This window comes from Hypanus sabinus, chromosome 7, assembly GCF_030144855.1.
Source record: "Hypanus sabinus isolate sHypSab1 chromosome 7, sHypSab1.hap1, whole genome shotgun sequence".
NCBI lineage: Eukaryota > Metazoa > Chordata > Chondrichthyes > Myliobatiformes > Dasyatidae > Hypanus > Hypanus sabinus.
This window is the reverse complement of record NC_082712.1, coordinates 90858333-90885281: the sequence shown is the minus strand read 5'-3', so window position 1 is coordinate 90885281 and position 26949 is coordinate 90858333. Positions and strand designations below refer to the sequence as shown.

The following is a 26949-nucleotide window of genomic DNA, read 5'->3' as shown; positions in this document are numbered from 1 at the left end:
GAGGTGGCAGCCCCTCCCAGTGTGAACCTCTGCTCGCACAGACTGGGCGGGAGGATTTTAAAACCGGCTGCCACCCTGAGCCGAAAATAGTTCTGTTCACCCCAGCTTGCCCTCTGAACCCTGTCGCCAGCAAGGTTCTGGTCAATGGGTGCCAGTTCTTGGCACCAGTTGTGACATAAAATCACTGCAAGTTATAAAAAAAATAGTTTTATTCCTCGCTTGCTTCGAAAATTGAAGCATTTGCTGAAATGGGTCAACAACCAACATAATCTGAGGAAAATCCTACAAAAAGTAGTGAACACGGCCCAGTCCTTCCCCACCACTGAGCAGATCGGTATGAGTCATTATAACAGGAAAGTAGCATCCATTAAGAGGATTTATTTATTGATCTATCAATTTACTTATTGATTGATGTGCAGCGTGGAATTGACCCAGCAATCCCCTGATTTAACCCTAGCCTAATCATGGGACAATTTATAATGACCAATTAACCTACCCGATGGTACGTCTTTGGACTGTGGGAGGAAACCGGAGCACCCGGAGGAAACCCACACGGTCCCAAGCGGAACATACAAACTCCTCACAGGCAGCGTCAGGAATTGAATCTGGGTTGCCTGTATTGTAAAGTGTTTTGCTGATCACTAAGCTACCGTGCCCCCCCACATTATTATTCTATTATGGAGTCATTGAGTATGCTGTCCAGAAAATGAATCTCAGTATTGTGTATGGTAACGTATCTGTATTTTGATAATAAATTGCATTGTACTGGGTCATTAGCCTCAACAACTAATGTAATCCAGAGATGCGCTGGGGCCATCCAGAGAGCTTTTCCACATTTCTGGCACCGACACGGCATGGCCACAGCTAACAAATTCTAACCCATACATCTTTGGAAAGCAAAGGAAGCTCACACAGTCACAGGGAGAGCTTACCAACACCTTACAGCCAGTGGCGGGAGTTGGACCCAGGTTTTCTCGTACTATAAAGCATTGTGCTAACCGCCACGCTCCCGAACTACCCTCCACTTAAGATACTGAATAGAGCAAAGCATAAAACAAAAATCTCTCCTTGGGGCAAAGTGCAAAAGGTGAGAGTTGTCTAGTTGATGTGGAGATGGAATCCTGGAGCGCCTCTTGCATCTGATTGGCTGCTTCTTGTCCACCTTTCCCATTGGATGCAAGCCATAGACCATCCCACTCTCCTTCAGCCAATGGAGATGGAGATGCTCTCCAGGTAAGCTGATTGGGACCAGCGTCAGCTAAAGAGTTTGAGGAAATCATAGGCAAACCAGCTGACTTGCTGCCCATCCATCTCCTTGCCCTGCTATACACTCCCTCCCTCCAACACAATGGCCAATGTGCACCATCTACATATTGCACCGCAATTACTCGCCCAGGCTAACTCTGACCAACCCTCTCAAACCCCCACTTCTCCCATCAGGAACGACAAGGGTACTGGGTGAACATCAAGACACTCCCCATTTCTGTTTGCCCTTCTCAAAGACAAAGTGTGCATTTATGATATACAGTACTGTGCAAATCTCTCAGGCACACACATGTACAACGAGTATGCCAGAGCTCACGTCCGTCCCAGGATACTGACGGACTTTTACCGCTGTACCATTGACAGCATACTCACCAAGTGCATCTCAGTGTGGTATGGGAATTGTCCTGTATCGGACCGCAAAGCACTCCAGCGTGTGGTGAAAACTGCCCAGCGGATTATTGGCACCCAATTGCCCACCATTGAGAACATCTATCATAAACACTGCCTGGGCAGGGCGAAGGCATTATCAAGGATACAGCTCACCCTAACCATGGACTTTTCACTCTCCTCCCATCCGGTAGGCGCTACAGGAGCCTCCGCTCCCACACCACCAGGCTCAGGAAGAGCTTCTTCCCTGAGGCTGTGACCCTGCTGAACCTCACATCACAGCGTCAAGCAGTATTGCACCCATATTGTACTGTCTCAGTATGTTTATATTTGTGTGCTGTAGCACTTCCTTTTTATTCAAGTCGTCACTTTTATTGTCATTTCGACCATAACTGCTGGGTCAGCACATAGTAAAAACGAGACAACTTTTTTCAGGACCATGGCGTTACATGACACAGTATGAAAACTAGAGTGAACTACATAAAAAAACAACACAGAGAAAGTTACACTAGACTACAGACCTACACTGGACTGCATAAAGTGCACAAAATCAGTGCAGGCATTACAATAAATAATAAACAGGACAATAGGACAAGGTGTCAGTCCAGGCTTCGGGTATTGAGGAGTCTGATAGCTTGGGGGAAGAAACTGTTACATAGTCTGGCCGTGAGAGCCCGAATGCTTCGGAGCCTTTTCCGAGACGGCAGGAGGGAGAAGAGATTGTATGAGGGGTACGTGGGGTCCTTCATAATGCTGTTACCTTTGCGGATATTCGTAGTTATTTTGTAAATAACACTATTCTTTGCATTTCTGATTAGATGTATTTCATTGGCTTTGTATCTGTACTCGGTACAATGACAATAAAGTTGAATCTAATCTAATCTAATTTGTCAATGTGGAGCGGAGAACGAGTTTGCGGGAGCAGAGGATGTTGGGAATGGTGATGGTGGAGTGCCGTTGGAGGGACTGGGAGACAGCTGGCAGAGTAGGAGTGCCAGGGCCGGTGTGGGGGGGGGGGGGTGCAGACACACCCAGCCCTGAGACACCGGGCATTTGAATTTAAATTTTGGTTTATTGATCGTTACTGAATATCTCTCTGGTGCTTCCCATTCCCCCCCCTTCCCCCTTTCCCAACCATGATTCCTCTCTCCCTGCCCCCTTCCCACTCCCAGTCCACAACAGAGGCCCAGATCAGAATCCGGGTTTATCATCACTCACATATTTTTTGAAATTTGTCTTTTTTTCCCAGTAGAGGTACAGTGCAATACATTACTACAGTATCATGCAAAATGCTTAGGCTCTCCGGCTTTATAGAAATGTGTCAAGATTTTTGCAGAATAATCGACTACTTTGAGATTCATTTTCTTGTAGGTATTTACACAAATAAATAAATACTGTACAAATTTATACAAAGTATATAGACTAACAACCAACAATCAATAGACAAACTGCAAATGAAAATACAGAAAACTCGAGCTGTGAAGAGTCCTTGATAGTGTTGTAGAATCAGTCGTGTGTAGTGTTGAGTGAAGTTATCCTCACTGATTCCGGGAGCCTGATGGCTGAAGGGTAATAACTGAGCCTGAATCTGGCTGTACCGCCTCCTCTCATTGTCCCTGGGTCTAAATCCTGGAAGCCAACCCCTCCCCTCGGCAGCGACCCCACTGAAAGATCTGCACAGGGTCAAGAAGGTGCTTCAGCCTGATCTCATCCAGGTCTCGTTCGGCATGAACAGCAAATGGGTTGCTGATTACCTTAGCTCAGAGGCTGGCAACCTGCGGCTCCGGAGCCGCATGCGACTCTTTCATCTCTGTGATGCGGCTCCCCGTGGTTTGTTAGCTTTTGAAATGTAATTCGAAATTTGAAGATTATGGTGATCTTGTACAATCTAAAAACTTTGTGGAGACTCCATTTCCTGGCACATCCGAACCGGCTCACAATTAGCCACCGTTCCGGCTAAGGGAGATAGCCTACGGGGGTTTGTGAGTACGTGTCCTTTGGAGCATCCGCGCCCACGGGGACGGGTTGAGGGAGGCTTTAAAGCAAGGCTGTTTAGTTCGAATAAAGTTACCTTTGACTGCAGTGTCTTTATTTTAGCGCTGCGTGTAGCGCTACACCGCTACAACGTGTTTTTTTATCGCTATTAATATACATCACCACTGCCAATGCCTGACACCCGCCAGTGTGCACTTTCTTTCAATTCTTCGATCCAAGGTAGGCTACCTATGGAGTAACCTTCAACCCAACGTCTTTTTTTCAGAGTTCAAAATGTTTTTGTTGCATGCAGAAATGTAATTTCGTTTTCTCTGCAGGAGTTCATCAATTCCATAAATGCAACACATTATAGTTTGTTTATACATAGCATAAAGGCAAAAACTGTTGTATGCAGTGTTATTTCATTTTAAATGTCAAACGGGTTTTGTGGCTCCCAGTGTTTTCTTTTCTGTGGGAAATGGGTCCATATTGGCTCTTTCAGTGGTAAACGTTGCCGACCCCTGCCTTAGCCCTTCCAAGGGACCTGTCCTGACATCCTGAAGGTCACTGATCTCATTCTGGCTTCTGCCCCCCTGTGCCCCGGTTGACGCTCTAGGTTCACGTCCCACCACCGTCCCCCAGCCTGGGGTTAACTTGGGGAGGGAGGAAGAGCGAGTCCTCGAGCCAGTAACTTCCCAAATGGGAAGTTAGAGTTCGGGTCCACGATTCACCGACCCCGATGCTCAGGAACACCTCGGACTCGGTACACGCCGCCGGTGAGGCACATGGCAATCTGGGACGCCTTCGTGTGGCATGTTTCCGAGGGCTTCCCTGTGGGCACACTGCCCTCTCAGTCGCCCACTGACCTCAGCGCCGGGTCTTGTAGTCCAGTCGACTTCCCTCAGCTAAACCTGGGAAAAAAATAGAATAGTTGTATAAGAGCTTGAAAGAAATTGAAATTGGTATTTGTTTATTATGGTCGAATGTACCGAGATTCAGTGAAAAGCTTGTTTCACATACCGTTCATGCAGATCACAATGCATTGAGTTAGAACAATGGGAACAGAGAAAGTGCGGAGCAGGTGAACAATCACATGCAAAATCAGAACTTGTGTGTTTAATATTTCAGTAATTTGAGTAACCTTGTAAATATGTTGTCGATTAAGCATTCTTGTTTGTTTAAATAATTAGTTACTGGTTATAAGTAAAAATATATTAATTGCATACGTCATCACACTACCACGTGATATGTGCATGCCTCGGTTAGAGAAAACCCGTAGTTAGACTCGCAGTTTGGACTCCCTTGTCTTCCTTACTCTTTATGAACCCATTAATTCTGTCTTATTTTTAAACTCAACCGTTCCTGGCTGCGCTGTTTTTTTTTAAACTTGAAGACTTTGCTTGAACTATGGTACATTCATTTTAAACACCCTCGTCGTTAATATTATGCTTTGTAACTCCAGACCATTAAAGTAGTTCAGAGGGAGGCATGGGAGTCCGAAATGTGAGTCTCACTCCGGGGTTGCTTCTAGTGCATGTATTACATGGAAGTGTCATAATGTATGCGATTGACATGTTTTCACGTTCGTTGTTCCGCTCCACTCCTCGGGCGGCAATCTTGCCGTTTCTTTAGCATTTTTTCGTCTATTTCTTTTGTGTGTGAGGCCAGGTTGCTGGCTCAACACCCGATCCAGCACAGATGGAAGGTGTGTGAGGAACAGGCCGGATTCGAACCCAGGACCACTCACCTCGGAGTCCCGTGCGGACCCCACACACCACGAGCCTGTGCATTTTTTATTACCTGTAACCTGTAATTAATTATTTAAACGAACAAGAATGCTTCAACACCACCATACACACAAATATTTTGCACAATAACAAGGCAGGTTGTAAAGTCAGGAGTCAAAGTTATGGTACTAGGGAACTATTTAACAGTTTATAAAAGTGAGATGCCCTTGAGCCCGGTGGTACGTGCTTTCAGGTTTTCGTACCTTCTGCCTGATGGAAGAGGGGGAAACGGGAATATCCAGGTATTCCAAAATATCTTTGATTGTGCTGGCTGCTTTTCTGAGGCGGTGGGAAATGTAGACAGAGTCCATGGAGAGGGAGCTGGTTTACGTGATGTGCCGAGCTGTGGCCACAACTCTCTGCAGTTTCTTTCGGCCACGGGCAGAGCATGATGCATCTGAATAAGATGCTTTGTGTGAGGCATCGATAGAAATCGGTGGGGGTCAACAGGGACAGAGCGAGCTTCTTTAGCGTGAAGAGCATTGTGTGGGACGAAGATTCAGTCGCTTGGCATCGAAGTGCCTCAGGGCTCGATGCTGGGTCTGTTGTCAACAATCTGGATGAACAGAGGGAGCTGGGAATACAGGTCCGTAATCCCTTGAAAGTGATGTCACAATTAGAGAGGGTCATAAAGAGAGCTTTCGGCACATTGGCCTTCATAAATCAAAGCATTGAGTACAGGAGATGGGATATAATTTTGGAATTGTACGAGATATTGGTGAGACCTAACTCGGAGTATTGTGTGTAGTTCTGGTCACCTTCCGACAGGGAAAGTGTCAATAAGATTAAAGATACAGAGAAAATTTACAAGCATGTTGCCAGGACTTCAGGACCTGAGTTATAGAGAGACGTTAGGACTTCATTCCTGAGTGCATGAGAGAAGATTTAATAGAGGCATACAAAATTACGAAGGGTAAAGGTAGGGTAAATGCGAACAAGCTTTTTTCACCGAGGTTGAGTGAAACTGGAACTAGAGGTCGTGGGTTTAAGGGTGAAAGGTGTAATGGTTAAGGGGAACTTCACTCAAGAGGGTGGTGTGAGTGTGGAATGAGCTGCAAGCGGGAAAGATGGATGCGGGTTCGATCTGGATCGGTACATGGATGGGAGAGTTACAGAGGGACATGGTCGATGGGCCTAGGCAGGAAAATGGTCCAGCATGGACCAGATGGGCTGAAGGTCCTGTTTCTGTGTGACGCTCATTTCAGTGGGTGAGCCTGCCTCTCACACTCTCCTATCTCTCAGAGGCAGGGGTATGAAAATTGGTGCTATGGGAGGGGTGGAGGGAAGGGATTGCCACGTTGAGCAAGGAGCACTGTATTGTGAGGAGGGAACACAGTTCTGCCAGGGCGGTAGAGAGGCTTGCTATACACAGGAGGGGTGACAACGAGGGAGTGCTGCACTGGGGGAGGGTCGGTGAGGGATTGGCGGAGAGTCGGAATATATTACCGTCTGCTCACAGGACCAGTCGGAGAAGGTTCAGAGGCTGTGGACAAATCGGAGCAGGGAGGCTGGTATGCAAACGATGAGGAGGAGATGGGGTCCGTTCCTGATTCCGCTGCTGTGTCTGGGCCGCAACATTAGTTCCTCCTCCCAGTTTTCCGTTCGATTTGAATTCCCGACTGTCAGACTGGAGCCGTCCTCATTCTCATCACTCCTGCTGTCTGGTTCTGGTCCTGCCATTGTGGAGAATTCCCATCAACTTCGTACAAAGGCTGAGGGAGGTGTTCGGACTGCGAGGGCTGTGTCGCTTGTTGAGGCAACGCAGATATCAAATAATTGCATCATTTTAAGATGATTGGAGGGAAGTATAGAGAGGGCATCAGAGAAAGCTTTATTGTTACCCAGAGAGCGGTGGGTGGGGAGACTCACTGTAAGGGTGGTGGTAGAGGCAGCTACATTAGGAACATTTAAGAGAGTCCTAGATAGGCTCACGGATGATAGGAGAAGGGAGGGATATGTAGGAGGGAGGGTTAGATTGATCAACGCACACAAAACGCTGGAGGATCTCAGCAGGTCAGGCTGCATCCATGGAAGGGATTGGTGAGGCCGAAGGTGGGTGGATGGGGGAAGAAGGATGAAATGGGAAGCTGAGAGAGGATAGGTGGACACGGTAAAGGACTAAGAACAACGAGTCAGACAGGAGAGGAGGCTGGAGCACGGGGGAGCGGGAAGAGGAAGGTGACAGGCAGGAGAGTAGGAGATGGGAGCCAAAACGGGGAATGGAAAAGAAGAGAATGCAGAGGGGCAGAGAAGTTGGAGAAGATGATGGTCATGCCATCAGGTTGGGGGGGGGGAAGGGGGAGAGACAGAGGCAAGAAGATGATGTTCATGCCATCAGGTTGGGGGGGGGGAAGGGGGAGAGACAGAGGCAAGATGATGTGGAGGATGGAGCTAGCAGGGGCTCGAGAGACAAATGGCCATGGACTGGCCTCGAACATGGAAGGCAGAATGAGGAGAAGCAGATTTGACTCCTCCTCTACCCTCATCTTCTCATTCTGCTTTCTGCTGCCCCCTTCCTTTCTGGTCCTGAATAAGGGACTCAGCTCAAAATGTTGACTATCATACCCCTCCATAAATGCTGCGTGATGATGAGCGGCTGAGATTCTCCAACATTTGTCTGTGTGTGTGTGTGTGTGTGAGTGTGTGTGTGTGTGTGTGTGTGTGTGTGTGTGTGAGTGTGTGTGTGTGTGTGTGTGTGTGCGCGCGCACGCGCGCGTGTGCGGTGCTCTGGATTTCCAGCACCTGCTGAATTTCCTGGATCTCCACTGGGGATCAGCCCTGCTCACCTGGCTGTACAGTCAAGGCCACCTCCGCGCATATCTCCATGTTGAAAGGATTCATCGTGGTGATGTGACAAGTGTATGTTCCCTCCTCCTCCGGGCTCAGTCCATGGAGTCTTAAGGTGGCGTTTCTTTTGGAGAACCAAGCTGCCTGCAGTTCAGTCCTGCCCCTGAACGTAGTGTCCTGCTCCACCGCTCGGTTCTCCTGACCGTGTACCAAGAGGATATTCTTCGAGTGGTTCAGCGCCACCTTCCAAACCACCATGTGCTCCAGAGGCTCGTGGCCCTTCCAGGAGAAGAGGCAAAGGAGCTCCACACCCTGGTGTGAGAAGCCCTCGAGCTCGATTCTGTTGTGCTGACAGCTGAGATGTTCTGCGGGAAGGAGACGGACCTGGTGTGAGAGACGCTTTTGCGAGAAGGGACATAGAACGTTACAGCACAGCACAGGCCCTTTGGCCAATGACATCATGCCGACCTTTGAACCTCCCCCAAGGTCAATCTGACCTTTCCCTCCCTCCATTTCTCTTCCGCTCATGTTCAAGGCCAGTGCCTGGCTCTTTGGCCCATCGAATCCCTTTTTGCTCCATCCTCCACATCACCCTTTTGTCTCTGTCTCTCATTCACCCTTCCCCTCCAATCTGACGGCATGAACATCGACTTCTTCAATTACTGGTAATTTCTCGACTCCTCTCCCTTCTCTCCTTTTCCGTTCCCCATTCTGCACTCCTCTCTTCTCGCCTGCCTACCTCCTTCCTTTCCTTCCCACTTCCCCCCTCCACTCTCCTCTCCTATCAGATTTCTTCTTCTTCAGACCTCTCCCTTTCCACCTATCTTACTTCTTTCTTCAGCCACCCCTCCCCCTCACCTGGTCTCACCTATCACCTGCCAGTTCCTCCACCTTTTATTCCAGTTTCTGCCCCCTTCCTTTCCAGTTTTGATGAAGAGACCCAACCCAAAACATCGACTGTTTATTCCCCTCCATAGCTGCTGCCTGACCTGCTGAGTTCTTCCAACATTTTTGTGCGTTACTCTGGATTTCCAGCGTCTGCATTCTCTCGTGTTTATCATCTCCTGCCTTACTACTTCCTCTCAGCTCCTTCTGCCGGCCACACACACTACCCCACTGCTTCTCTCAGCCTACTCCAGAACAGCGGTCTGACACAAAATGTTGACCATCCCTTCGCTCCTCCGCGGCTGGAGCTCCCCCTCGGTCCACTTGCGAGCCAGGTCAGCCAATGGGCCCTTGGGAAGGTGCAGAGGTTGTGGGGTGCCCCCTCAGTCACAGGCATGTGGTGTCTACTGTATTAGTGGGCTAACACAAGGCGGAGCTGCAAGCTCCACATTAACAGAGGAGGGGCAGTAGAGTGACCGACTTACAGCTACAGAGAGCTGAATTCCATCCCCACCTCAGACACGGGGGGAGAGGAGGGGGTAGGGGAAGGGAGGGGCAGTAGAGTGACCGACTTACAGCTACAGAGAGCTGAATTCCATCCCCACCTCAGACACGGGGGGAGAGGAGGGGGTAGGGGAAGGGAGGGGCAGTAGAGTGACCGACTTACAGCTACAGAGAGCTGAATTCCATCCCCACCTCAGACATGGGGGGAGAGGAGGGGGTAGGGGAAGGGAGGGGCAGTAGAGTGACCGACTTACAGCTACAGAGAGCTGAATTCCATCCCCACCTCCGGGGGGAGAGTGGATGGGGGGAGAGGAGGGGGTAGGGGAAGGGAGGGGCAGTAGAGTGACCGACTTACAGCTACAGAGAGCTGAATTCCATCCCCACCTCAGACATGGGGGGAGAGGAGGGGGTAGGGGAAGGGAGGGGCAGTAGAATGACCGACTTACAGCTACAGAGAGCTGAATTCCATCCCCACCTCCGGGGGGGAGAGTGGATGGGGGGGAGAGGAGGGGGTAGGGGAAGGGAGGGGCAGTAGAGTGACCGACTTACAGCTACAGAGAGCTGAATTCCATCCCCACCTCAGACATGGGGGGGAGAGGGAAAGCAGCTATGGAGAGTGGATGGGTACAGAGAGGGATAGGGAGAGGAGGGGGTAGGGGAAGGGAGGGGCAGAAAAGGGTAGTGAGTGTGGGGTACGGGGGGGGGAGATGGATAGATTGTTAGATTAGTTCATTTTTCCTGGTAATCCAGTTCCCTCACCACAACTGTGTGGATGATCGGAAGGGGTTAATCAGCTGCTGCAAATCACCCTCCCCTCGTTATGTGTGGGTAAAGGGTAGAATCTGGAGGTGGGGGGTTAATGGGGATATGGAGAAAATAACATGAGATGGGTGTTTACCACGGATTTGACGGTTTCTGTTTTATTTATCTCTCAATGACTTTTTTTGCTTCTCAGTAAATGTGTTTTAAACACCAAAAAAAGAAAGTCGCGATAAATCCAGGTAATATATCCAGGTGGTGAGAATTTCCCAAAATTGAGTCAGTTTTCAATTAATCATAGGAACAAAACCCTAATTTCCTCGGGGATTTCCATTTGGCTCAGGTGCTGTCAGATTATTGAACCTGGGCCTTCGAGGGGGACGCAGTTGTTAAACATGATTTAAAATAGAAACAAAGTCTGCGAGATTTCCTTCTCTTTCGGAAAGCCCCAGTCATTTTGTTTCCCTGCAAATGAAATCTCTTTCGGTTCCCCTTCTATCTTATCCGCCTGCCGTTTTGATTAGAGTCCGCCCCCCCCCCCTCTCTGCCCTGCAACCCAACGCCCTCAGGAAGTGATGACCACAAACCCAAGCCGACACGGGGTGGGGGGAGTTATCAGACCAGAATGTGGGCAGAGCGTATGATATCACGGACGCTTGCTAGCTCTGCGGTGAGGCCTTGCAGATCCGAGCTCTGACATGCAGGATCCTTTGACATACACACACACAGCCTAGGGGTCACCTCCTGTGACAAAGTGGGGCAGAGATCTGCAGGACTTGAATTCACGCTGTGTTTAAACATGGTAACCCGTGAATTTCCACTTGATAAACTGATCCCAATCCGTGAAAGAAATCTTCTGTCTGTAATGAGTTCTGCCATTGCTTGGAGGTAAATCTGCGCCTCTACTTCCTCAGAAGGCTCAGAAACTCCCCCTTCCTTTTCAGTGCTGAAGGAGCGTCTTGGACCGAAGCTGTTTATTCATTTCCACAAATGCTGCCTGACCTGTTGTAAATCCTCCCGCATTTTGCTCTGGATTTCCAGCATCTGCGGGCTTTCTCGATGCTAAAAGAAATTCAGCTAGTCCCTGTTGACCTTTGCCGATTTTTAGGGATGCATTGTGGCATAGAGTCACAAGATAGCATAGAAATCTGCCCATCAGCCCATCTATCCTTGCAGAACTATTAATCTGTCTAGTCCCATCATTCTACACCCTTAGAGTAAAGATAAATACTTTTACTTGTCACATGCACATATATGTAGCTAGGGTGCCTAGGTTTTTTCCACAGTACTGTATTTGTCAACATGGAACAGACACTTGAATAGACCTCTTGTAAAACGTAGAACAGTACAGCACAGGAACAGGCCATTCAGCCCACAATGTTTTTAGCTGACCCAGCTAAAAAGCACATTAGAAACACCCAAACACTAATCCCTCCTACCTACACAATCCCTCCATCTTCCATCTGCTTATCCAAACCTCTCTTAAAAGCCTCTAATGTATTTGCCTCTACCACCCTACCAGGCATTCGCCACTCTCTAAGTGAAAAAACTTACCCCTCACATACCCCTTGAACTACCCCCTCTCACCTTCAATGCATGCCCTCTGGTAATAGACATTTCATCCCTGGAAAACAGACATGAGCAAGTCTGCAGATGCTGGAAATCCAGAGCAACACACACAAAATGCTGGAGGAACTCAGCAGGTCAGGCAGCATCGATGGGTACTCTCATCAATCACCATTATACGCTGTGATGTGGGTGATCATAGTCTTTCCAAGACCAAGATTGTTCTTGGGAAATTGTTCTACAGGAGTGGTTTGCCTTTGCCTTACATCATAAGACCAGAATTAGACCATTCAGCCCATCGAGTCTGCTTCACCATTCCATTATGACTGATCCCTGATCCCACTCAACCCCATACAGCTGTCTTCTCACCGTATCCTTTGATGCCCTGATCAATCAGGAAACGAACAACTTCCGCTTTAAATATACCCACGGACTTAGCCTCCGCCGCAGTCTGTGGCAGAGCATTCCACAGATTCACTACTCTCTGGCTAAAAAAATCCTCCTTACTTCTGTTCTAAAAGATCACCCCTCAGTTCTGAGACTGTGCCCTCTAGTTCTGGATACCCCCATCATAGGAAACATCCTCTCCACATCTGCACTATTTAGTCCTTTCAACAGTCGGTAGGTTTCATTGAGATGGCCCTGTATTCTTCTAAATTCCAGTGAGTACAGGCCCAAAGCTGCCAAATGCTCCTCATATGTTAACCCCTTCATTCCCAGAATCATCCTCGTGAACCTCCTCTGGACTCTCTCCAATGACAACACATCCTTTCTGAGATAGGAGGCCCAAAACTGTTGACAATACTCCAAGTGTGGCCTGACTATAAAGCCTCAGCATTATTTCCTTGTTTTTATATTCTATTCCCCTTGAAATAAATGCCAACATTGCATTTGCCTTCTTTACCACAGACTCAAATCTTTTTATTATTATTATTATTATCCAAAATAAGAAGAGTACATCGAAGTAGGTAACACTTACAATGTCTCCAAGGAAAAAAACAACAATACTAAGGATTGAAAAACATGGTGATACAAAAAAAGAGAAGAAAAGAAAAAAACCCCTTCTAAAGCAAGAAAAAGGTGAGGGAAAAAAAGAACCCATTAGGTGTTCAACCCCAGAGCCGTGCGTCAGACAAAAAGCTTCTAAAGATAAACATCAAACCGCCAGCAAGAAAAAATTATATCAAAATTTACAATTAGATCGTGGAGGAAACCAATTAACTCAAATGATAGTAACGAGCAAATGAACCCCACCTTTTCTCAAAATCAAACATAGCTTCAAAGGTTCAACTTCTAATTTTCCCCAAACTAAGACACAGCATCACTTGAGAGAGCCATTGTGACAGAGTGGGAGCCGATGTATCCTTCCACTTCAACAGAATGGCCCTCCCAGCTATCAATGTAACAAATGCAATAACATGTTGGTCAGACAAAGAAATACCGCGGATATTTTGAAGTATTATTCCAAAGAGCACAGTTAATTTGTTAGGTTGTAAATTAATTTTAAGTGCTTTAGAAATTGTAGAAAAAACTGACTTCTGAAACTCTTCCACTATAGAACAAGACCAAAACATGTGTGTCAGTGTAGCTGTCTCAGGTTTACATCTATCACAATAACTATCAACATTAGGAAAGATTTTAGACAATCTCTCCTTCGTCAAATAGTAATGATGTACAATTTTAAATTGAATCAATGAATGGCTAGCACAAATCGAGGAAGAGTTAACCAACTTCAAGATCCACATCCAGTCCTCCGTTATAAAAGTCAACTCAACTTGTAAATTAACCTTCTGGGAGTCTTGCATGAGGACTCCCAAGTCCCTCTGTACCTCTGATGATTGAACCTTCTTTCCATTTACATAATAATTCGCACTATTGTTCCTTTTACAAAAGTGCATTAACATATATTTCCCCACACTGTATTCCATCTGCCTCTTTTTTGCCCATTCTTCCAATTTGTCTAAGTCCTGCTGCAATCGCATTGCTTCCTCAGCAAACCCTACCCTCCACCTGTATTCATATCATCTACAAACTTTGCCTAAAGCTATCAATTCCATTATCCAAATCATTGACAAACAATGTGAAAAGTAGTAGTCCCGATACTGACCCCTGAGGAACACCACGAGTCACTGGCAGCCAACCAGAAAAGGCCCCCTTTATTCCCACTTTCTGCCTCCTGCCTGTCAGCCAATCCTCTATCCATGCCAGTATCTATCATGTATCTAGGATGTTATCTTGTTAAACAGCCTCATGTGAGGCACCTTATCAAATGCCTTCTGAATATACAAGTAAATGACATCTTCTGCCTCTCCTTTGTCCACCCTGCTTGTTACTTCCTTGAAGAACTCTAACAGATTTGTCAGGCAAGATTTCCCCTTACAGAAACCATGCTAACTTTGACTTGCTATCTCATTAGTCTCCAAGTACCTTGAAATCTCATCCTTAACAATGGATTCCAAAACTTTCCTAACCACTGAGGTGAGGCCAACTGGCCTATAATTTCCTTTCTTTTACCTTCCTCCCTTCTTAAAGAAGTGACACTTGCAATCTACCAGCGCTTGGGGACCATGCCAGTATCAAGTGATTCTTGAAATATCATGACCATTGCATCTGTTATCTCTTCAGCAACCTCTCTCAGGACTCTGGGATGTAGTCCATCTGGTTCAGGTGACTTTTCCACCTTAAGACCTTTGAGTTTGCCAAGCAAACATGAGGAAATCTGCAGATGCTGGAAATTCAAACAACGTACACAAAATGCTGGTGGAACACAGCAGGCCAGGCAGCATCTAAAAGGAGAAGCACTGTCAATGTTTTGGGCCGAGGCCCTTTATCCTGACAGTGCTTCTCCTTACAGTTTGCCTAGCACTTTTTTTCCTTTGTAATAGCAATGGCGCTCACTCCTGCTCCCGGACACTTATGGACCTCTGGCACGCTGCTAGTGTCTTCTACAGTGAAGACTGATGCAAAATACCCATTAAATTCATCTGCCATTTCTTTGTCCCCCATTACTACCTCACCAACATCATTTTCCGGTGGTCCAAAATCAACTTTCACCTCCCTTTTACACTTTATATAACTGAAAAAACTCTTAGTGTCCTGCTTTATATTATTGGCTAGTTTGCCCTTGTATTTCATCGTCTCCCTTCTTGTAGCTCTTTTAGTTGCCTTTTGTTGGATTTTAAAAGCTTCCTAGTCATCCAAATTCTCACTCACTTTTACTACCTTATATGCCCTTGGCACTTATGGAGTCCTTAACTTCTCTTGTCAGCCATGATTGCCTACCCTGACATTTGAGACCTACTTCTCCTGCAAGACATATCTATACTAAGCCTTGTGAACCAGTCCCAGAGACCCTAGGCACCTCTGTTCTACCGTCATCCCCACCAGTATCCTCCTGCAGGCTCGCGGAGGGAATGAACACCTTACACCTCCTTTGGTAGAGTCTTATCTCCACCCTGCCACCCAATCCAATCGCTGGAGGAATTAACTAGATGCCACCTGATCTACTGAGTTCCTCCAGAATTGTGTATGTATCACTCTCTTTTTTTGGGTGCTCTGGTTTCCTCCCATATCCCAACGATGGTTCGGAGGGTTAATTGCCTTCCCTAGTGTGTGGATGGGGGGGGGGGTAAGATCTGGGGGGAGTGCATGGGAATAAGGGAAAAATAGAAGTAAGATTATTGTTTGATGGTCGGCAGATTTGATGCCATGGGCCTGGATGACCATTGGAATTTTGGAGGGTTCCCCATGGCCAGAAGCACAACAGAATGAGTGGGACTGCAGGTCAGGGGAGTTAGGGAAAGGTAGGGGACGGCTGGTGGCAGGTATCCCCCACTGATATTCCAATGATCTCCCTCTGGACTTTTCTGCAAGGACAATCCCTGTCTGCCCAGATGTCGAGCTTGTTGCCTCAATTTCCACAGGGAAAACAAGCTTTTCTTTCACAATAGTAAATAAATATTTATTTATTTAATTCTGGGGATACAGCACAGAACTGGTCCTGCCGGGGTGCCCAGCAACCCCCTGACTGAACCCCGGCCTAATCACAGGACAATTTACAATGATCAGTCAACCTGCCAAGCAGTACGTCCTTGGATTGTGGGAGGAAACCAGAGCACCCGGAGGAAACCCATGTGATCATGGGGAGAAGGTGCAAACCACACACACGCACGCACTCTGTCCCAAAGCTTTCTCATGATTTCTTTCCCATGATGCCCTCCATCCCAATAGATTGGTCAACACAATCCACCAATCAGGCAAGAGCTTTCAGCACACAGAACTTTGAAGAGTTTAATCCAACTGCTCCCAAAGGTTTGTTCACCTTTGAGACGGGGAGGGGCTGAGTGTAAGAAAAAGTCAAACCCCTGGCATGCATGGACATGCTCACTGGAGGAAACATGGCAGCCTGCTTGGGCACAGTAAGATGCCACAACTGTAGGCCAGGTTTATTGCCGGTGTTGCTGAATACTTGAATAAATTCTTAGATCCAGTTTCCAGACCCAAGCACCAACCACAAATTGCATATATTGGTTCTTGTTGGACCATTGGGAGGGAGTTGGGGGGGGAGATGTGAAAGTCAGCTTCTCTTACAGCATTGTGCCTCAGATATCAGCCAACCATGTCAGATCAACGAATTGGCGCAGACTACCCAAGCGCAAGAGTCTAGCCAACTTTCCCCACCACTTCACCCCTCCCCCAATCTAATGATACACTGACCTGATCCGGTGGTCCCCACGACAAGCAGGAGAGCTGTCACCAGCCGCAAGATCTCCATGCTGGAGTAGTACTCACTGATTGTGAAGGTTCTGCCTCCTCTATTTATATTATCATTCATTGGAAATTCCCAGCTCAGCCAAATTCCCCTAAGATAGAAATCAACAATAATGACTTGCACATTGATGAAGCAAGAGCAAGAGATGTTGTGTATATGGATTTCAGCAAGGCATTTGATAAGGTACCCCATGTAAGGCTTATTGAGAAAGTAAGGAGGCATGGGATCCAAGGGGACATTGCTTTGTGGATCCAGAACTGGCTTGCCCATAGAAGGCAAAGAGTGGTTGTAGACGGGTCATATTCTACATGGAGGCCGGTGACCAGTGGAGTGCCTCAAGGATCTGTTCTGGGACCCTTACTCTTCGTGATTTTTATAAATGACCTGGATGAGGAAGTGGGGGGTTGGGTTAGGAAGTTTGCTGATGACACAAAGGTTGGGTGTGTTGTGGGTAGTGTGGAGAGGCTGTCAGAGGTTACAGTGGGACATTGATAGGATGCAAAATTGGGCTGAGAAGTGGCAGATGGAGTTCAACCCAGATAAGTGTGAAGTGGTTCATTTTGGTAGGTCAAATATGATGGCAGAATATAGTATTTTTTAAAATTTATTACATTTTAAAGAATTACATAGAAAATGAAATATTAGAATAATGAAAAAAATTAATATTGACCCTCCCCCCTCCCCTTAACCCTCCCCCCTTAAACCCTTATCTAAAGAGAGAGAAAAAAGAAAGAAAAGAGAGAAAGATTGCCTGGATATCGAAGGATCTCCACATGCTTCATGGAGTTCAAAATAATTTTAATTTTAATTTTTCCCAATTACTTTGTAATTTTATCTTCAAAGGATCTATATATTTAGTCCTATCTTTTGTAGATATGGGTGCCAAATTTTCAAAAATATATCATATTCATTTCTTAGATTATAAGTAATTCTTTCAAGTGGAATACAGCTATATATTTCATTATTCCAATGATCCATAGTTAAATATAAATCAGATTTCCAAGTAACTGTGATAACTTTTTTGGCTACTGCCAATGCAATTTTTATAATTTTTTTCTGATACTTGTTCAATTTAAGTTTTGGTATTGTCCCTTCAATGTCTCCTAATAAAAATAATATTGGACTATGTGGGAGTTGTACTCCAGTAATTTGTTCCAATAAAAGTCTTAGATTTATCCAAAATGGTTGAATTTTAAAACAAGACCAAGTAGAATGTAAAAAAGTATCAATTTCTTGATTACATCGAAAACATTGGTCAGACATATTTGAATTTAATTTATTTATTTTCTGTGGTGTTATATATAATTGATGTAAAAAATTATATTGTACTAATCTAAGTTGGACATTTATTGTATTTATCATACTATCGGAACATAATCTTGACCAGTTTGTTCCATCAATTTTAATATTCAAATCAGATTCCCATTTTTGTCTTGATTTATGAATTCCTGATTTAATTGTCTGTTTTTGAATCAAATTGTACATACAAGATGTAAATTTTTAAATTTTTCCTTTTTGAATTAATATTTCTATTTCATTAGGTTTTGGCATTAACATTGTTTGACCCAGCTTATCTCGTAAATAGGCCTTTAATTGAAAATAACAGAAAAGGGTGTTATTTGATATTATTTTGTTTTTTAATTGATCAAATGACATCAATATACCTCCTTCAAAACAATCACCTATGTATTTAATCCCCTTTTGAAACCAATTATGTATAAGTTTATTATCCATTGTAAAAGGAATGAGCCTATTTTGAATTAAAGTTCTTCTTGCTAATAAAGATTTCTTTATCTCATCATCCATATTTACCTTATTCCATAAATCAATCAAATGTCTTAATATAAGAGATTCTTTTTTTTCCCGTATCCATTTGGTTTCCCAGAATATAGTATTAATGGTAACACTCTTGTCAGTGTGGAGGATCAGAGGAACCTTGGGGCCAGAGGAGTCCATAGGACACTCAAAGCAGCTGCACAGGTTGGCTGTGTGGTTAAGAAGGTGTATGGTGTATTCATCAATCACGGAATTGAATTTAAGAGCTGAGAGGTAATGTTGCAGCTATATAAGAACCTGGTCAGACCCCACTTGGAGCCTGTGCTCAGTTCTGGTTGCCTCACTACAGGAAGGTTGTGGAATCCATAGAAAGGGTGCAGAGGAGACTTAACCATATAACAATTACAGCACGGAAACAGGCCATCTCGGCCCTTCTAGCCCGTGCCAAACGCTTACTCTCACTTAGTCCCACCGACCTACACTCAGTCCATAACCCTTCATTCCTTTCCCGTCTATATACCTGTCCAATTTTACTTTAAATTACAATATTGAACCTGCCTCTACCACTTCTACTGGAAGCTCATTCCACACAGCTACCAATCTCTGAGTAAAGAAGTTCACCCTCGTGTTACCCCTAAACATTTGCCCCTTAACTCTCAACTCATGTCCTCTTGTTTGAATCTCCCCTACTCTCAATGGAAAAAGCCTATCCATGTCAACTCTATCTATCCCTCTCATAATTTTAAATACCTCTATCAATTCCTCCCTCAATCTTCTACACTCCAAAGAATAAAGACCTAACTTGTTCAACCTTTCCCTGTAACTTAGGTGCTGAAACCCAGGTAAAATTTTAGTAAATCTCTTCTGTGCTCTCTCTATTTTGTTGACATCTTGTAGCGGTGTGCTACAAGCAGCGCTAAAATTACGACACGGAGTCGGTAACTGCAGTCGAAGGAAAAACTTTATTCGAAAACTTCAGCCTCACTTTTAAGCCTCTGTCAACCGGCCCCCCATGGCGAAGAGGCTCCAAAGCTCTGTGCTCGCAAACCCCCGTAGGCTATCTAATTGTGAGTCGGTTCGCATACGCTAGGAAATGAGCCGCCACATAACCCCCCCCCAGAACCGGCGATACACCCCCCAATGTCCACAGCCTGGGCCAGAACCTGCTTGGGAGGTCGGCCTCTGCGCCGAGGCGCGGGAAACTCGGCCGGTTGCGCCAGGTCCACATGGGCCGGCTTGAGGCGGTCCACCGTGAAAACCTCCTCCTTCCCCCCAACGTCCAGCACGAACGTGGACCCGTTGTTCCGGAGCACCGTAAACGGCCCCTCGTATGGCCGCTGCAGCGGCGGCCGACGCCCGCCCCTTCGTACAAACACAAACTTACAGTTCCGTAGGTCTTTGGGTACGCAGGTCGGGTGCCGCCCATGCTGTGAAGTGGGTATGGGGGCCAGGTTACCGAGCTTCTCGCGAAGTCTGCCCAGGACTGCTGCGGGAGCTTCCTCTTGCCCCCTTGGGGCTGGTAGGAACTCCCCGGGGACGGCCAGGGGCGCGCCGTATACCAACTCGGCCGACGAGGCGTGCAGGTCGTCCTTGGGCGCTGTGCGAATGCCGAGTAGGACCCAGGGAAGCTCGTCCGCCCAGTTGGCTCCTCGCAGGCGGGCCATGAGGGCCGACTTCAGGTGACGGTGGAAACGCTCCACTAGCCCGTTCGACTGTGGGTGGTAGGCAGTGGTGTGGTGCAGCTGAGTCCCGAAAAGGCTGGCCATAGCTGACCACAGGCTGGAGGTGAACTGGGCGCCTCTGTCGGAGGTAATGTGGGCTGGTACACCAAAGCGGGATATCCAGGTGGCGAGCAGGGCTCGGGCGCAAGATTCGGAGGTGGTGTCGGTGAGCGGGACCGCCTCTGGCCATCTTGTGAACCGGTCCACGATAGTCAGGAGGTAACGCGCTCCGCGCGACACTGGCAGGGGGCCCACGATATCCACATGAATGTGGTCGAAACGCCGGTGGGCGGGATGGAACTGCTGCGGTGGGGCTTTGGTGTGCCGCTGCACCTTGGCCGTCTGGCAGTGCATGCACGTTCTGGCCCATTCACTGACCTGTTTGCGGAGTCCGTGCCAAACGAACCTGCTGGAAACCATCCGGACAGTTGTCCGGATGGAGGGATGCGCCAAGTTATGAATGGAGTCGAAAACACGTCGCCGCCAGGCTGCGGGGACGACCGGACGGGGCCGGCCGGTGGCGACGTCACAGAGTAGGGTCCTCTCACCTGGGCCCACGGGGAAGTCCTGGAGCTGCAAACCAGAGACTGCAGTCCTGTAACTCGGAATCTCCTCATCTACCTGCTGTGCCTCTGCCAGTGCCTCAAAGTCTACCCCTTGGGAAAGGGCATGAACGGTAGGGCGAGAGAGCGCATCCGCCACGACATTGTCCTTACCCGAGACGTGCCGGACATCCGTTGTGTATTCAGAGATGTAGGACAGGTGGCGTTGCTGGCGGGATGACCAGGGGTCGGATGCTTTCGTAAACGCAAAGGTAAGCGGTTTGTGGTCCGTGAACGCGGTGAAGGGCCGGCCTTCTAGGAAGTACCTGAAATGCCGGATTGCCAGGTAGAGCGCCAACAGTTCCCGGTCAAAAGCACTGTACTTGAGCTCGGGTGGCCGCAGGTGTTTGCTGAAAAACGCCAGGGGTTGCCAGCGACCTGCGATGAGCTGCTCCAGCACCCCACCGACTGCCGTGTTTGATGCGTCCACTGTGAGGGCGGTAGGGGTGTCCATTCTGGGATGTACTAGCATTGCGGCGTCAGCCAAAGCTTCCTTCGTTTGAACGAAAGCGGCGGCGGACTCCTCGTCCCAGGTAATGTCCTTGCTCGGACCCGACATCAGGGCGAACAGGGGGCGCATGATCCGGGCAGCTGAAGGGAGGAAGCGGCGGTAGAAATTGACCATACCTACGAACTCCTGAAGGCCTTTGATCGTGGTGGGTCGGGGGAAGTGGCGGACCGCATCTACCTTAGCGGGCAGAGGGGTTGCCCCGTCTTTAGTAATCCTGTGGCCCAGGAAGTCAATGGTATCAAGTCCGAACTGGCATTTGGCAGGGTTGATTGTAAGACCGTACTCACTCAGTCGGGCGCAGAGTTGACGGAGGTGGGACAGATGCTCCTGACGACTGCCGCTGGCTATGAGGATGTCATCCAAATAGATGAACGCGAAGTCCAGGTCCCGTCCCACCGCGTCCATTAACCGCTGGAACGTCTGTGCGGCATTCTTCAGGCCGAACGGCATGCGGAGGAACTCGAAGAGGCCAAACGGGGTGATGAGAGCCGTTTTGGGGACGTCGTCAGGATGCATCGGGATTTGATGGTACCCTCGGACAAGGTCGACTTTGGAGAAGATCCGGGCGCCGTGCAGGTTTGCCGCAAAGTCCTGAATGTGCGGCACAGGGTAGCGGTCCGGTGTGGTAGCCTCGTTCAGCCTGCGGTAGTCGCCGCACGGTCTCCAGCCCCCCGTCGCTTTGGGCACCATGTGCAGGGGGGAAGCCCAGGGGCTGTCGGACCGCCGGATGATCCCCAATTCCTCCATTCTCTGGAACTCCTCCTTCGCCAGTCGGAGCTTGTCCGGGGGAAGCCGCCGAGCACGGGCATGGAGGGGTGGTCCCTGTGTCGGGATGTGGTGCTGTACGCCGTGCCTGGGCATGGCTGCTGTGAACTGCGGTGCCAGAACCGATGGGAACTCCGCCAGGACCCTGGTGAAGTTGTTGTCGGACAGCGTGATGGAGCCGAGGTGAGGGGCTGGCAACTGGGCCGCGCCCAGGGAGAACGTCTGAAAGGTCTCGGCGTGTACCAGTCTCTTCCTGGGCAGGTCAACCAGCAGGCTGTGAGCTCGCAAAAAATCCGCACCCAGAAGCGGTTGGGCTACGGCGGCCAGTGTGAAGTCCCACGTGAACTGGCTGGGGCCGAACTGTAGCTGCACCTGACGGGTGCCATAGGTCCTTACTGTGCTGCCATTCACGGCCCTCAGGGGGGGACCCGGTGCCCTGCTGCGGGTGTCGTAACCCGTCGGAGGTAAAACGCTGACCTCAGCCCCAGTATCGACCAAAAAGCGGCGTCCCGACCTGCTATCCCACACATACAGGAGGCTATCCCGATGGCCAGCCGCCGTAGCCATCAGCGGCGGCTGGCCCTGGCGTTTCCCGGGAACTTGCAGGGCGGGCGGCAACGGCGGGCTTCTGCGCCCCACCGCTGGTGGTAGAAGCACCAGTGGTCATTGGGCCGGGGGTTAGTGGGCTCTGCGGCCGGGCCTGGACTGGTTTGCTGCCGGGAGCGTGGCTGGGAGATCTGTGCCATGGACGCCCCGCTCACCTTTTTGGCGTTCCACAGCAAGTCCGCCCGGGCTGCCACCTTCCGGGGGTCACTGAAATCCGCGTCGGACAGCAGCAGGCGTATGTCCTCGGGCAGCTGCTCCAGGAATGCCTGCTCAAACATGAGGCCTGTGTGTCCCTCGGCCAGAGACAACATCTCATTCATTAAAGCCGATGGAGGTCTGTCGCCCAAGCCATCCAGGTGCAGTAAACGGGCAGCCCGCTCGCGCCGTGAGAGTCCGAAAGTCCTGAGGAGCAGAGCTTTGAATTCCGTGTACTTGCCGTCTGCCGGGGGCGACTGTACGAACTCCGCGACCTGGGCAGCTGTGTCCTGGTCGAGGGAGCCCACCACGTAGTAGTAGCGGGTGTCTTCTGAGGTGATCCGGCGAACGTGGAATTGGGCTTCGGCTTGCTGGAACCATAGGTCCGGGCGCTGTGTCCAGAAACCCGGCAGTTTCAACGAAACCGCATGAACAGAGGCGGCGTCGGTCATTTCTGGTCCAAAAATCGTTTGGACCGTCGGGGTCACCAATTGTAGCGGTGTGCTGCAAGCAGCGCTAAAATTACGACACGGAGTCGGTAACTGCAGTCGAAGGAAAAACTTTATTCGAAAACTTCAGCCTCACTTTTAAGCCTCTGTCAACCGGCCCCCCATGGCGAAGAGGCTCCAAAGCTCTGTGCTCGCAAACCCCCGTAGGCTATCTAATTGTGAGTCGGTTCGCATACGCTAGGAAATGAGCCGCCACAATCTTTCCTATAATTCGGTGACCAGAACTGTACACAATACTCCAATGCCTTGTACAATTTTAACATTACATCCCAACTCTTATACTCAATACTCTGATTTATAAAGGCCAGCATACCAAAAGCTTTCTTCACCACCCTATCCACATGAGGGATAATTCCACCTTCAGAGAATTATGCACCATTATTCCTAGATCACTCTGTTCTACTGCATTCTTCAAAGCCCTACCATTTACCATGTATGTCCTATTTTGATTAGTCCTACCAAAATGTAGCACCTCACACTTATCAGCATTAAACTCCATCTGCCATCTTTCAGCCCACTCTTCTAACTGGCCTAAATCTCTCTACAAGCTTTGAAAACCTACTTCATTATCCACAACGTCCCCTACCTTAGTATCATCCGCATAGTTACTAATCCAATTTACCACCCCATCATCCAGATCATTAATGTATATGACAAACAACACTGGACCCAGTCCAGACCCCTGAGGCACACCACTAGTCACTGGCCTCCAACCTGACAAACGGTTATCCACCACTACTCTTTGGCATCTCCCATCCAGCCACTGTTGAATCCATTTTACTACTTCAATATTAATACCTAATGATTGAACCTTCCCAACTAACCTTCTGTGCGGAACCTTGTCAAAGGCCTTACTGAAGTTCATATAGACAACATCCGCTACTTTACCCTTGGCAACTTTCCTAGTAACCTCATCAAAAAAATCAATAAGATTTGTCAAATATGACCTTCCACCCACAAAACCATGTTGACTGTTCCTAATCAGACCCTGTCTATCCAGATAATTATATATACCATCTCTAAGAATACTTTCCATTAATTTACCCTCCACTGACATCAAACTTACAGGCCTAGAATTGCTGGGTTTACTCTTAGAACCCTCTTTAAACAATGGAACAACATGAGCAATACGCCAATCCTCTGGCACCATCCCAGTTTCTAATGACGTTTGAAATATTTCTGTCAGAGTCCCTCCTATTTCTACACTAACCTCCCTCAAGGTCCTAGGGAATATCCTGTCAGGACCCGGAGATTTACCCAATTTTATATCCCTTAAAAGTGCCAGTACTTCCTCCCCTTTAATCGTTATAGTTTCCATAACTTCCCTACTTGTTTCCCTTACCTTACTCAATTCAATATCCTTCTCCTTAGTGAATACCGAAGAAAAGAAATTGTTCAAAATCTCCCCCATCTCTTATGGCTCCACACATAGCTGTCCACTCTGATTCTCTAAGGGACCAATTTTATCCGTCACTATCCTTTTGCTATTAATATAACTGTAGAAACCCTTTGGATTTATTTTCACCTTACTTGCCAAAGCAACCTCGTATCTTTTTTTAGCTTTTCAAAATTTCTTTCTTAAGATTCTTTTTACTTTCTTTATATTCCTCGAGCACCTCATTTACTCCATGCTGCCTATATTTATTGTAGATCTCTCTCTTTTTCCGAACTAAGTTTCCAATATCCCTTGAAAACCATGGCTCTCTCAAACTTTTAACCTTTCCTTTCAACCTAACAGGAACATAAAGATTCTGTACCCTCAAAATCTCACCTTTGAATGATTTCCATTTCTCTATTACATCCTTCCCATAAAACAAATTGTCCCAATCCACTCATTCTAAATCCTTTCGCATCTCCTCAAAGTTAGCCTCTCTTCAATCAGAAATCTCAACCCTAAGTCCTATTCTCCATAATTATATTGAAACTAATGGTGTTGTGATCACTGGACCTGAAGTGCTCCCCAACACGTACCTCTGTCACCTGATCTAACTCATTTCCTAACAGGAGATCCAACATTGCCCCTTCTCTAGTTGGTACCTCTATGTATTGCTGCAAAAAAACTATCCTGCACACATTTTATAAACTCCAAACCATCCAGCCCTTTTACAGAATGGGCTTCCCAGTCTATGTGTGGAAAATTAAAATCTCCCACAACCACAACCCTGTGCTTACTGCAAATATCTGCTATCTCCTTACAAATTTGCTCCTCCAATTCTTGCTCCCCATTAGGTGGTCTATAATACACCCCTATAAGTATTACTACATCTTTCCCATTCCTCAATTCCACCCAAATAGTCTCCCTAGACGAGCCCTCTAATCTATCCTGCCAAAGCACCGCTGTAATATTTTCTCTGATATGCAACACCTCCCTCTCTTGTCCCTCCAGAAATCCAGGAATATTTAGTGCCGATCACACCCCTCCTGCAACCATGTTTTACTAATAGCTACAACATCATATTTCCTGGTATCAATCCATGCTCTAAGCTCATTCACCTTTCTTACAATGCTCCTAGCATTAAAATAAATGCATTTAAGAAATTCTCCACCTCTTCCTCTCTGTTTATCTCTAACAGTGCAAACAACTGACAAGGATGTTGCCTGGATTGGGGAGCATGCCTTATGAGAATAGGTAGAGTGAACTCAACCTTTTCTCCTTGGAGCAACAGAGGATGAGAGGTGACCTGATAGAGGTGTATAAGATGATGAGAAGCATTAATTGTGTGGATAGTCAGAGGCTTTTTCCCAGGGCTGAAATAGTTGCCAAGAGAGGACACAGGTTTAAGGTGCTGGGGAGTAGGTACAGAGGAGATGTCAGGGGTAAGTTTTTTACTCAGAGAGTGGTGAGTGCATGGAATGGGCTGCTGGCAATGGTGGTGGAGGTAGATACAATAGGGTCTTTTAAGAGACTCCTGGATAGGTACTTGGAGCTTAGAAAAGTAGTGAGCTATGGGTAAGCCTAGTAATTTCTAAGGTAGAGACATGTTCAGCACAACTTTGTGGGCCGAAGGGCCTGTATTGTGCTGTAGATTTTCTATGTTTCTAATCAGAACCAGGATATTTAGATTAAAGTAGCAGTTTCGTAGCCAGTTTTAATTCATTCATGGAATTAATTTTAAAAAGTAGTTAAAAAAGACAAGCTGCTGTTTAATTAACGATTTTTGTATCCTTTAGGCCCTTGAACCAAAGGGGATAGCCACTCAGTTTCATTTGCCCCATCATTGAAATGTTCGCACAACTCATTTCCAATTCATAATTCAAGTCAATTAAAATATTCCCAACAACTTAAGCTGAAATGTTTTCTATCCTGTCCAGACGTACTGGGCAAGCAGAGGCAGGGTAGGACATGTTGTGGAAAGGGCTGTACGTTTCCATGAAGGATTTTGATATTTGAGACAGATGTTTCCCAGAATAACTGATGCCAAGATTAAGGAAGGCATTTTTGTTGGCTCACAACTCAAACAGGTCATCACAGGCAATTCAAAGAACTTCCAGTGGGACTGGAAGGCATTCAAGGATGTTGTTGAAAATTTTCTTGGCAACGACAGAGCAACAAGTTACATGCAGCTAGTTAACAACCT

At 47.5% G+C, this 26949-nt stretch overlaps 1 protein-coding gene across 5 annotated transcripts in view; it reads right to left on the bottom strand.

Annotated features, from left to right (window-relative positions):
- Window positions 1-1536: 1536 nt before the first annotated feature.
- Window positions 1537-26949, bottom strand: part of LOC132396367 (uncharacterized) — a 32272-nt gene continuing 6859 nt past the window's right edge. For 2 of the 5 annotated variants that reach the window (XM_059973885.1, XM_059973887.1), the window contains exons 2-5: window positions 16632-16777; window positions 8201-8566; window positions 6861-7087; window positions 1537-4538 (exon numbers count right to left, since the gene is read on the bottom strand). In XM_059973885.1, the coding sequence (XP_059829868.1) occupies window positions 6891-7087; window positions 8201-8566; window positions 16632-16777 (709 nt within the window). In that variant the 3' untranslated portion in view covers window positions 1537-4538; window positions 6861-6890. Of the gene's footprint in view, window positions 4539-6860; window positions 7162-8200; window positions 8567-16631; window positions 17313-26949 lie in introns of those variants that run through there. The other 3 variants (XR_009512964.1, XM_059973884.1, XM_059973886.1) reach the window with 3 other exon arrangements.